Genomic DNA, 13,033 nt, shown 5'->3' on the forward strand with positions numbered 1-13,033 from the left:
GAGGTGGAAGAAGAGTGGAATGAAAATAAACACACTAAGCATCCAAATCATCGTCCATGTCAGCATAAATGCCAACATCATCACACTGCTTAGCCGGAATACTCGACTCGGGAAATCGGCACACGAGAGTAAAGTTCATGATTTTTTATGCAACATTTAAAGTTAACGGGAAAAACCAAACTTTTGTGAAAGTTCATGATTTTAGAGACAGTTTACCCTTAATTATATTACAAGAATTAAACCAAGCAAATAAAGACCAAGAGGATGTTTGTTTCACGACTCCACACTCACTTCATAACGAATTTCCAATTGTTATCAACTTCCCAAATATTGTTATCATATTCAAAGAAAAGCAAATCATGACAAAGAAATACAGACAATCGAGAGCTAAAGTGTCTCCCTCAATCTCATGGTTTCGATGATGAAATTAGGACTGACCCGGCTTCGGAAGCACGGGAGATGACCACGGTAGCGCTGGTTACACGGCGGGATACATCCGTGCGAAAAGCACAAAAACTTGGTCGACCTACTTGGTCTCAAATTATAATTGGTGCATAGTTTTTTAGTCCCAATTATGACTAGTACTTAGTTTGTTTAATTTTGATTATGTAATTTTGCCTAACAACAAATGTCTCACTTTGAATCGATGGAATGTGCATTATACTTTAATATATAGAAGGTGAGTGAAATGCATGTTTAAAGGATTTTGAGAAATACTCCCCCGTCTCCAAATATGTGTCCTACTTTGACCCGACATAAGTTTTAAGAAATATTAAGGAAAGTGGGTTAGAAAAATTAGAGGAATGTGGTCCAACTTTTAGTAATCAGTAATATTGTAATAAAATTTGAGTGTGAATAAGTTAATGGAAGGTCTACTATTGAATATAGTAAAAATGAAATGAAACTAATAATAAGGGATGTACCAAAATAGAAAACTTGGGGACATAATAGGGGACGAAGAGACTAGAATAGAGTAGGAACATGTGGACGCCAAATTTAAATATATCATTTTTTCATTTTAATTAATTTAAACCTTCTGTCAAATTCAATCTATCTCTATTTTAATTACAATAATATATTCTCCAATGTAATGTGGTGGGTGTTGGAATTGTGTACTTGGTCAAAGAGTTTTGACCAAGAATAAATGTGATAAAGACATTTAATTTTGTCAAATTAAATGACATATCATCGATCTACATTCGAATTAGATGACCGTGTTATATTCAAATTCTTAAATTTGATTTTCAGTGAGTAAGAAATAATAGATTAAAGTTCTTATAAAAATGAGAACTATATAGGAAAAGTTCCCATGTAGGAAGTGACACCCTTATTAAATATTAGCCGCAATGGAGGGCCGATCATGGCCCTATGACATTGGCCACGGCCGATTGATCGGCCATTTGGGGTGAGGGGTGGGGTAATATCGGTATACCGGCACATACCGATATTTACCGATTAAATAATAATACAATTTAATATTTTGGATTAACGACAAATATATCCATTAATAATTTATGGGAAATTGGTCAGAAAAATCGTGAACTTTCACAAAAATTTGGTATTTCCCACAATCTTTAAAAGTGGTCTTAAAAATGATCAAATTTTCAAATCGTGCGAATTTCCCACACTAAAGGTTTCAGCATAAAGTTTGCCTATGTTGAATGTCAAAAAACCTACTTGTAATAGTCGGAGCTACACTCCAACTTGCAGAGATGATGAAACTATGTTGACGTGGATGCTCTAGAATTAGTATCGACATTCCACCCAGGCAAAATTTATGCCGGAAACGTTAGTGTGGGAAATTTATGCCGGATACCAAATTTTTGTGAAAGTTCTGACCAATTTCCCATAATTTATTAATCATTTACTCCCCATGTCCTAATGAAGATAACCCCTTCCTTGGGCGACACGTGATTTATAATCTGATTGTTGTTGTCAACAGGATTAATTTAGGTAGTTGTTGTTAACACATTTTCTATATTAAGGATATTTTAATCTAATTAAGTTGCACGTCATTTAGGATATGGTTTGGTTTAGTGATTTATTAGTCTCATGAATATTTTTTATAACCTTTTTAAGTTATTAGTCTCAATTTATTTTTATTGTTTGATAATTGTTTACTTGGAATGATTATATTTGGATGATTCTTCTAATATTTTATTGCACATGAGTTATTTGTGATAGGCGAATCGGTGACTGATGTCTTCGCTGTTCGGCCGATGGATGACTTCCACTGCAAGGACATCAATGGCAATGTGAATTGTCTTTGTTACATACCATAAACCAATTAGCTGCGTTCACAAGGCCAAGGGTTTGCTACTCCTAGTGCAAATAAATTTTACTTAGCTGCATATACGTTTCGTTAGTGTTTGATGGATGAATAGTTTGTATGTTTTTCTTTTGTTTTAGGAGCATGCATTCTTGATCGGGGTGATTTTGATGGTTCATATGCTCTGCAATCGGTGAATTTTTCTAGATTTAATTTCTGTAATCAAGATGGTCGTAAATTTTTTATTTTATAAAATTTATGTCGTTACATTTTTATAAACAATTAATATCATTGTTGGATCGAGATGCCATGTTTTATTGTGAGGCAGTCCACATTTGCTACCCACCTTTTGCTACGTTCTGCTTTTTCAAGAGTCTCGTATCTTGTCTAGGTATGTTCCCATTGTTTTTTCAAGCGCACCAACATATTAAGTGCAGCCTCCATAGATAGTTTTCGCCATCTTCTTTACATTTTTCATGCTTGCAGGTTGGGAGAGAAGTACCATTGCATTTTTAGAAGGCAACCTATCTAGTGAACTAAATCCGGGTGAAACTCAAGCTTATGACCAACTTCAAATTTTTTCTTGCAGTTATCCATTTTGGAGAGCTGCAATGGCCTTAAACCCATACTTGGCCTTCTATTTCCTTTCTCGGTTTATAAACTTACCCTACAGTAGTAGGAACATGTTAGAGCAATGTTTCTAACATTGAAGACAATAATGAGTCTGATATACTTGGATTTTGCATGGTTTTGGAGCGTAGTCTTAGATGATTTTGATTATATTTTGTCTATTGTTCGACATGATTGTGGCTATATTTCTATATTTTGGTATTTTAACATGTTTGTTGACAAATGATAAAAAAAGGATCAAAAAAAAAGTTTTACTCTCACATTAATATAAATGAGCTATTTTCCCTCTCCACCTAACATACAAAACAACATCTCCTTAAATTTCGTGTCATTCTCCAACTATGCCATCTATTATAGGACGGAGAGAGTACAAAATATGTGGATGTGCAACAGCCTTAGCCGAGGAAATTTTCTTGGCGATTTTGAAGTCCAATCAGCCCCTAATGCATATCATTCTCTTCATCTCCGAAAGAGCTTCGCGTGGATCTTGCACACCGGAGTCCAGTAGAAGAAGTTGGCCGTTTTACGAATAATGCACTGTCCAGAAAATCCGACCTATTTTGGCCATGTAACTTCCATCGGGATGGGTCACTTCCACCGGGATGCGTCACTTTCCACTAAGTTTTTAAGTTTCACAATCTATGAAGGAATTTCTAGTAAAAGTTCTTTTCACTATGATTTAGTTTAGTACTCAATTTTCATGGTTTTCAATGTTTAGGTGAATCGGTAACTTCGTCGGTCGATGGATGGATGGTTTCCACTGCAGGGACAGCCATGGCAGTGGCTCTTATACTGTCGTTGTTCGTTGTCATAAGACATTTAGTCGTCTTCATGAGGCCAATGGTTTGTTACTCCTAGTTGCATATATGTTTCATTATTAGTTTGATGAATGAATAGTGTATGTTTTTCTATTGTTTCAGGAGCAGACATACTTGATTGTAGTGATTCTGATCGTTCCAACTTATGCCATGGAAGCGGTAATTTTTCTAGATTTAGTTTATCTAATGGTCGTAAATTTTTGTTTAGTTCCAGATAACATAAATACATATATATCAGGCTTGTTTGTTTTCAAGTAGCCATGATGTTTGAGGATGTGTTGGATTAGGTCTACTGGAATTTTGTTTTTTTTTTTTTTTTTGTGTAAAGCTATTCATATAGAGAATCTAGTTTCTTCAAGAGAGGTATATTGTTTTGGCGGATTGGAGTAAGTGTAGTTGGTTATGATGGAGGAAAATGATGATATTGGAAGTGGATGCTTAGGAGTAAATTTTGGTTTCTTGAAGAGGGATGTGTGAAGTCATGAATCATGGATAAGCTTCTGTTTTGAGAAATTCTTGCATTCTGGTTAAAGAGCATAGGATTTTGCTTTTTGAATAAACTAACGATTGGAATAACTTATTAAATTGATGAGGGATGTGTACATGTGTTTGGACTCGTGAGGGATTGATGAGCTTTTTATTTGAGAGATTATTGGGTAATAATTGGAAAAACTTAGCAAATAAGTAGAGACAAAATATTTTAAAAGTTTCTTTAAGATTGTTGTGTTGTTGCGGCAAATTTATCCTATGCAAGCCGTAAATTTTTCAATTGATGTCATTACATTTTGATAAACAGTTCATATCATTGTTGGAAAAGGATGCGACATTTTATTGTGATGTCGTCCATGTTTGCCACCCACCTTTCGCGGCATTCTGTTTTTTCAAGTATCTTGTTTCTTGCCTAGGTATGGTTGGGGAGAGGAGTGCCATTGCATTTCTGAGAAGGCAGACCCCATCCAGTGAGCTAAATTTGGATGAAACTCGAGGTGGTGTTGCTCTGAGGCATAGGTTGGGCATAGGTTTCCAGAGAGGTGGCTCTTCTTTGAATGGAGACTTGACAACCATTTTTATGGAATTGTGAAGACTAGAATCCACAATTTTATGATGATGTAGCCAATGTATATATTGGTTGCACAGCTCTTAGTTTTAATGGATTTCTATGTAGCAGACATGCTAAATTTCTCTACGCCGTAAGTTTTCCTTTCCCGTCTTAACATTTTTATGATAGGTTTTTTATGAACAACTTCAATTTTTTGCTTGCAGATATCCGTTTTTGAGACTTGGAGAGGCCCTCACCACATATTTGGCGTTCTATTACCTCTGCCCTTTTCAATTCTTATTACTCTTTTAGTTCAACTTTTGTACAACCAACTAACTCATTGGACGAGACATCTTAAGTAGCTAATGGCTCATTCAAACCGTAGCTATAGCATTAACTAAGTATTCACTGAATCGTCAAAGAGTCTAACCTCAATCGTGGGAAAGAAGTAAATAGTTCGATCTTGATTTCTTCCCCGCATATGAGACAACTCAATTGCCCAATATTCCCACCCCCAGGTCAAACTTATCATTCCATCAAATTGGAATTAAACTCAGTCATGATATCGTTACTCACATGCTTCTCCAGACTTCCAGTACTTGAAACTACACAATTAAGATTATTGGCTACATGTTTATTAGATTAAACACCATTAGTGTTCCTCGGACTTATTTAACCTTGAATCTCTGCCAAAACTCATACAATTTTGAAAGGAAAACAACCAAAAGTCACATAGCCAACAACATATAAGTATCAGATTAAGGATCACATAGCAGTTTCTCCACAATTGCTTATTTTGCATACCTTATTTCAGAAAACTTATCTGAAATTTAAGACAATAGTAAAAGGAAACAGAATGTGTGGACTTAAACTTGTAGATTATAATGCCAAAACTTAGCTAATAAACAACGTTCTGTATCGGCAGGAACTTACCAACAACCCAGCCGTAGTTACCCCTAGTGGCTGATCCAGATGCGCCGCCCTTTGAAGTCACCGTCGACCCCACGGTATGCCGGAGCAGGACGAGAGCAGTCACGGTTCTTGGTGGTCATGTGTATGTGACGACAAATTCATAGAGAGAGGGAGTTGTTTGAATATTTGAGGGGAAGAATTTGAAAAATTGAAATGCGAAAATGGAGTTGCAGGTGAGGGTCAGGAGGAGGAAAGAAGAAGACGGAAAGGGAAAATGAATTCACACGTTATTTGGCACTTTTGTTTCAATATCTTTTTGATAATTGCGTATTATATTCCAGAAATTAATAGTAGTAGTTTTAATTTTAAAATTTGATAATTCACTTAAATTAAGTTTTCACAATGTGATCACTTATAAATGAAAACTAGTAATTAAAGTAATTAATTAAGGAGTGACAAGAAACATAATAGTAAGAGTTTGAGTAAAATATATGGGTTTGCTTTAGTTGTGTTTTGATGATAATAATAGAAGTCTGACACTACTTAATTTTATTTGTTCTTTGGTTTTATTTTCAGATACACACACACTAACGCACTCTCTCCTTTGTCGTCCTCTCCTATGTCGTCGGAGGCTCGAATCAGAGGTTTCCATTCTTTGGTTTTATTTTCAAACACACACACACACTAACACACACACACTCTCTCTCTCTCATGTCGTCGGAGGCTCGAATCAGAGGTTTCCATCCATTGGTTTTATTTTCAGACACACACACACACTGAACTCTCTCTCTCTCTCTCACACACACACATTGTTTGATTTCACACGAATCGTGATTACTGTTTGATTTCAGGTTGTTCTCTCAGACACACACACACCAACACACTCTCTCTCATGTCGTCGGAGGCTCGAATCAGAGGTTTCCATTATTTGTTTTTATTTTTAGACACATACACACACTAACACTCTCTCTATCATGTCGTCGGAGGCTCGAATCAGAGGTTTCCATTCTTTGGTTTTATTTTCAGACACACACACACTGAACTCTCTCTCTCTCCCTCTCTCTCATGTCGTCGGAGGCTCGAATCAGAGGTTTCCATTCATTAGTTTTATTTTCAGACGCACACACACACACTAACACTCTCTCTCATGTCGCCGGAGGCTCAAATCAGAGGTTTCCGTTGTTTTATTTTCAGACACATGCACATACTCATACTCTCTCTCACACACACACACAAATTGCCACGAATCGTGATTACTGTTTGATTTCAGGTTGTTCCACCTCACACGATCGTCGAAGCAGGTTTTTCTCTCTTCCCCCTCCCCTGCCTCTCTCGCTCTCTCAGACACACACACAAACACACTAACACTCTCTCTCTCTCATGTCGTTGGAGGCTCGAATCAGATGTTTCCATTCTTTGGTTTTATTTTCAGATACACACACTAACACACTCTCTCTCTATCTCATGTCGTCGGAGGCTCGAATCATTGGTTTCCATTCATTGGTTTTATTTTCAGACACATACACACTAACACACACACTCTCTCTCTCATGTCGTTGGAGGCTCGAATCAGAGGTTTCCATTCTTTGGTTTTATTTTCAGACACACATGCACATACTCATACTCACACTCACACACAGGGACGGATCTATATGGACATCACAAGGGGCAATTGCCCCAGCTGAAAAAAATCATTTATACTATTTTGATTGTTAGTTTTTAAATTTTTTTGAAATATCTCTATATATGCCCCTTCTCTACTTCTTTAAAATAGCTTTATATATATTTTTGCCCCATCTGTATGGAATTCCTGGCTCCGTCCCTGCTCACACACACACACATACACATTGTTTGATTTCAGGTTGTATCTAACCTCACACGAATCGTGACACACGATCGTCGAAGTAGGTTTTGCTCTCTTCCCCCTCCCTTGCCTATCTCGCTCTCTCAGACACACATACACACTAACACTCTCTCTCTCATGTCGTCGGAGGCTCGAATCAGAGGATTTCATACTTTGGTTTTATTTTCAGATACACACACTCTAACACTCTCTCTCATGTCGTCGGAGGCTCGAATCAGAGGTTACCATTCTTTGGTTTTATTTTCAAACACACACACTAACACACACACACACACACTCTCTCTCTCATGTCGTCGGAGGCTCGAATCAGAAGTTTCCATTCTTTGGTTTTATTTTCAGACACACACGCACATACTCACTCTCTCTCTCTCTCTCTCTCACACACACACACACATTGTTTGATTTCAGGTTGTATCCAACATCACACGAATCGTGATTACTATTTGATTTTAGGTTGTTCCACCTCAAGCGATCGTCGAAGCAGATTTTGCTCTCTTCCCCCTCCCCTGCCTCTCTCACTCTCTCAGACACACACAGAGACACACACTCTCTCACACACATTTGGTTAATTTCTCCATAGATTTTGCAGAGAGTGTTAATATCCACATTTCACACTTGGTCAAACATATTCGTCAGTTCACTAAGAGTGACACTCTTATTTTTACACTCCTTTCCTTGTTTGGGCAGGATCTGAGTCTATTGTTATATGTTGGTTGATATATAATGTTTCTGGTTCTATTGTTTATGTGAATGAAATTAATAGCGTTAGTCTCGAGCTGATTATTTGGTTGACCAATGGTATGCACATCACTTTTTGGCTGAATGTCTACGAGATTTTGCTATGTTTGTTGGTGCTTATGCATAGTCTTTAATACTTTCTGTTATTCTTATTATTTTGATATTCAATGTTTATTTCTTTGATGTTCACAATATTTGTATAGCTGTTTTCGGTTTAAGCTTTAGTCAAAGCAATTTTTATGTTTGTTTTAGATTTAGTTTAAGTCTTGATTTATAATCTCATTGTTGTTGTCACTAGATTTAATTTAGATAGTTGTTGTTAAAACATTTTCTAGATTAAGGCTATTGCGAGTTATGGTTTAGTTTAGTGTTTAATTAGTCTCATGAATATTTTTTATAATCTTTTAAAGTTTCTCAGTCTATGAAGGAGTTTCTCAACATGCTCTGCTTGGCAATTTAGATAGGAAACTATGGCACACCGAAAGTGCTTGGCCTTATGAATTTTTTTTCACCATTAGATGCGAGCACCAAACGGGTGCTCGGAAAAGAGAGACCACCCTAACTGTGCTTGGCATACAAAAAAATACTCGTGCACTTTATTCAACAATTTTGTCACTATGAATGGCGAAATATGTGCAACGCATATTAATTTTTCACTGATTTAACCGAGCACTATATGTGTGGTCGGATAAAAATATTAAATTAAAAAATATCATTAGTCAATAGCGAGCACCAAATATGTGCTAGGAACTACATAAAAAAATACTTGTGCACTTTAATCAACAACATTTTATTTATTACCAATACTTGCAAGCACCAAATATGTGCTCAGAATATTGCAAGCAATATAAATGTGCTCGGCATACATAAAATTATTTGTGCAATTTTTATTCAACAACTTTGTCACTAATATTGCGAAATATTATATGTAATACATTTAATTTTTTCACTGATTTAACTGAACATTATATTAAATATTAAATAAAGTAGTTATTTGGTGGATGAACAAGTACGAAGATGAACGAAATGTGGTAAGGCAATATGTGTTCCACAAACTCAAAGTTTCTCCACCAGTCTTTGGAATTGTTTGCCCGCTCAAAGTTTTGGTAAATGGAGACTTGTGTTGATGATCGACTATTTATCTACTCTAAATGTACTAAAGCTCTTGCGACACGTGGTCTTCTTCAAAGATTTGCCTCTTATTCTCACAACATTATTCTTTTTACCCCAAGCTTCCTTTCATTCAGAGCCATGGGAATTCACAATGTTTAATCATTAAAATATAAGGCATAGTTCCCTATAGTTACTTCTTTTTATTTTAGTAGGTCTTTATATGTTTTCTAATTTTTATGTCACTAGGTTATTCTTATTGGATGATAAATTTTTCATTATCCGTATCATGGAAAAGTAGTTTATAAACTTAAAATACTTTTACAAGTTACAATTGTCATACTCCTATTTAACTTGATTCACAAAAAATAAAACTTCTTTTGAGTATTTATAATAACCTATCTATATGCTTTTTAAAACAATCCTCATCTTGTTAGAAATATGAGAAGAAACTTGAGAGTGAATATGCGGCAACCAAATGAAAAAAGCACGATACAACAGAACGAAATTTACAACGAAAATAATAAAAATAAACAAACTTTACAACGAAAATAAAATAATTAAAAAAACTCATTGTAAGACTACAGTTCTAGCCATTAACACACTTAAAAAAGGCAATAACAATTACATCCAACCCAACCGAAGGGCCAAAAGTCATGCTATTGCTATTATTAACTGCCATATATTTAATCTATTCCATGATTTATTCACCTAATATAATTTTATTGATTTTCAAATTTTAATTGAATGATCAATTATGTTATAGGAGTAGATTATATTTATTGTTCCAATGTAGAATATCATTTTTTAATTTTTAACCTGAAATAAATAAATACAAAACCGATAAAAGGGTACAAGATTTACTCATTTCCCCCTACATTTCATAAAATTCGTGTCGGGTCAATCTATGCCAATTAATGGTGGACGAAAAGAGTAATATGGAATGAGATTTTAGGGAAGAAGATGAAGATCATGAGACATATGATAGAGAGATTTGAGTAAATATATTTTCTTATTATGGTAATAAAAATGTAACAAGAGTTTAAATAAAAAAAAAAACTAAAAGAAACCCTATGCGGTTCAACTCTCTTATGTGATCCGGGAAAGAACCGACAAAGAAAACCCGAAAAGGAGCTTATTATACGATCACACTGTTACAATAATTAAAAACCACAAATCCTATATAATTAATTTCTTCGTAATAATGCCCTAATTACAGGTACTAGAGGATCATTTGGATCCAACGTCCTCAGTAACTCCGATAGCCTCTCCCTCGAATCTCCAGTCCTCAGTAACTCCGATATCCTGACACTCAAATCTCCAACCTCACTGCGCAAATTTGTGATGTGACTGGTAGTAGCGTCAAGGACCCTAACTGGATCCTGCAATTAATTAAATTATATTCAAATTTCAAAACAATTAGTATTATTAAAAGTTGAAACACACAAAGATGCATGCATGCATTTTATTCAATATATGCAGATTTATCAAATTTAGTTTTGTTTTCATGAGCTAATTTCATGAAGTTGTACACACAGGCGCACGATACTAGTGTCTCGTGCGTACATGCATGTCGGGAGATGCACCTGTATTCTGTTGCCGTCAGGCAAGAATTGCCTCAGATTGTTGAGGATTGCACGCAACTCCTGCTCTGTGATCACTCTTCTCCCCGACATCCTTAATATAAGAAAAAAGTGTTTTATAATTGTAAATATAGTTGTGGCAGTGAGAAGGAGGAAGAAGAAGGTATGGAGTTTGTTGTTAGATGAGATAAGAAAATGGTATGCAGTGAGGGGGTTATATAGTGGGATTGGATCCGCATTAAAGTATTGAAATCTCGTGACATTCAAGAAATTTGTAGTTTTGAATGAGATCGCGAGAGTATTATTTAAATTATGTTATACGATTGTTGATATATGTAATTGTATTTGTGACATATATACATATATGAGTAATGATATATGTAATTGTATTAGTGATTTTATTCAAATTGAATTAATTGGCTGTTGATTATATACTTTTCGTAATATGATTACTAAAGTATAGAAGTATTAAAATCTCGTGACATTCAATAAATTTGTCATTTTGAATGAGATTGCGAGATAATTATTTAAATTAAATGGGTCCTGTTCTAATGTTTATAGCACCCTAATCCAAAATCAAGACTAAATCTCCACCCTTGGATTTTAAAATGAGTGGATGAGATTAAAGCTCACAAATCTCAATAAATAGTAGACAAAATATCAACAAAAGCGTAATATCGTCATTATGTTATCATATGATAATTTTCGTGGGTGTTTTTTTATATCAACATTGTGTATTACAAATATAACAATATGACATTAGAATATCAATACAAGGACAAAAAAATATCAACACATTTTTATTGAGATTGGACATATATAATATTGAGATTTTGCCTACAATATATTGAGATTTTTTTTGCATTTGTTGATAAAAGCTGTTTATCAACATGTACGAAAATTGAAATATAATTTATCAAATTTCATCACCCGAACATCGTCGGAACATATGCAATTAAGATCTTTAATTTGATATATTTTTTGCGAAAAAATAATTTAAATTGAGATAGTTACGTAAATTTAAAGATTTGAGATGATTTTGAGGAGAGAGAAAGTAGTTAGTTATAATTACTACATATAGGATTTGACATTAATACCCTTTTAATTTAATTAATAATTATTTAAATTTAAAATATATTACACTTGACATTATATTAACCACAAGATCTTCTAATCTAATAGTTGAAAATTGGTCTCATTTTTGGATTGGTAATTAGTTAGCAATTGATTACATCCCTAAATTATAATATATGATTGTTGATATAGGTTTGTGTTAAAATGACAACAACTCTTAAGGTAACACCATACCACAATTCCTAGCCAATCATTTGTACACATGGACGAATAATCAGCTGCCATGTGGCAATCATAAAAAATGGTCAAAGGTACATTTTCGCGGGCTGCAATATCCAATACGCTAGACTGCAATTTTTCCCGCCTACAATATCCAATACGTTAGACATTGCAGTCTAGCGTTTATAATATTGCAGTCTAGCGTGGTGTCACAGTGTCACTTTAAGAGATGTTGTCATTTTACACACCCTTGTTGATACATATGTAATTGTTTTAGTGACATATATACTTGTATGATTATTAATATATGCAGATTGAATTAATTGACTGTTGATTATTTACTTTTCATAATTTGATTACTAATATATAAACAATTGAGTTGAACACAGTTCACGATTATGTTAATTTGTGAGAAAGTGTTGCTAAATTGCGACAATATAATTAGTCACCTGATCCCGTGCATTTGCACAAAATTTTTTTGGTCACATATTAACATAGGCAGAACCAAAAATTTAAATAAAGTGCTGATGTTAAAAAAAGTACTGTATACATTAAAATATTATATTTTACATATAATGTGTTTACAATTTATACGATCGCTAGACGCTAGATGATAATTTATAAACTGATAGTTTATTTAAACTGTTACTCCATTTGATAAATTGTGCAAGTATTTGATGATCTGATAGTTTATCAATTTATAGTTTAAACGGAACAATTATTTTGCATGTAACGTTATTCATTTTCTCCTTTGTAGTCTTATCTATTGAATATTAT

General features: G+C 34.4%; 1 protein-coding gene across 1 annotated transcript; it reads right to left on the bottom strand.

The window, feature by feature from the left end:
• Window positions 1-10,567: 10,567 nt before the first annotated feature.
• On the bottom strand, window positions 10,568-11,125 carry LOC125195501 (transcription factor ILI3-like). The gene is made up of 2 exons (XM_048093644.1): window positions 10,967-11,125; window positions 10,568-10,762 (listed from the first exon to the last, which is right to left on the bottom strand). The coding sequence occupies exons 1-2, from the start codon at window positions 11,054-11,056 to the stop codon at window positions 10,568-10,570; spliced, it is 285 nt and encodes a 94-aa protein (XP_047949601.1). The 5' UTR covers window positions 11,057-11,125.
• Window positions 11,126-13,033: the final 1,908 nt, after the last annotated feature.

Source organism: Salvia hispanica, chromosome 6, assembly GCF_023119035.1.
Source record: "Salvia hispanica cultivar TCC Black 2014 chromosome 6, UniMelb_Shisp_WGS_1.0, whole genome shotgun sequence".
In the NCBI taxonomy this organism is placed as follows: domain Eukaryota; kingdom Viridiplantae; phylum Streptophyta; class Magnoliopsida; order Lamiales; family Lamiaceae; genus Salvia; species Salvia hispanica.

Bases quoted from the DNA above. Each gene is read 5' to 3' on its own strand.
- LOC125195501 (XM_048093644.1), bottom strand. From the start codon at position 11,056: ATGTCGGGGAGAAGAGTGATCACAGAGCAGGAGTTGCGTGCAATCCTC. The intron at 10,763-10,966 runs GTGCATCTCCCG...AATTAATTGCAG, and splicing joins CTGACGGCAACAGAATACAG to GATCCAGTTAGGGTCCTTGA.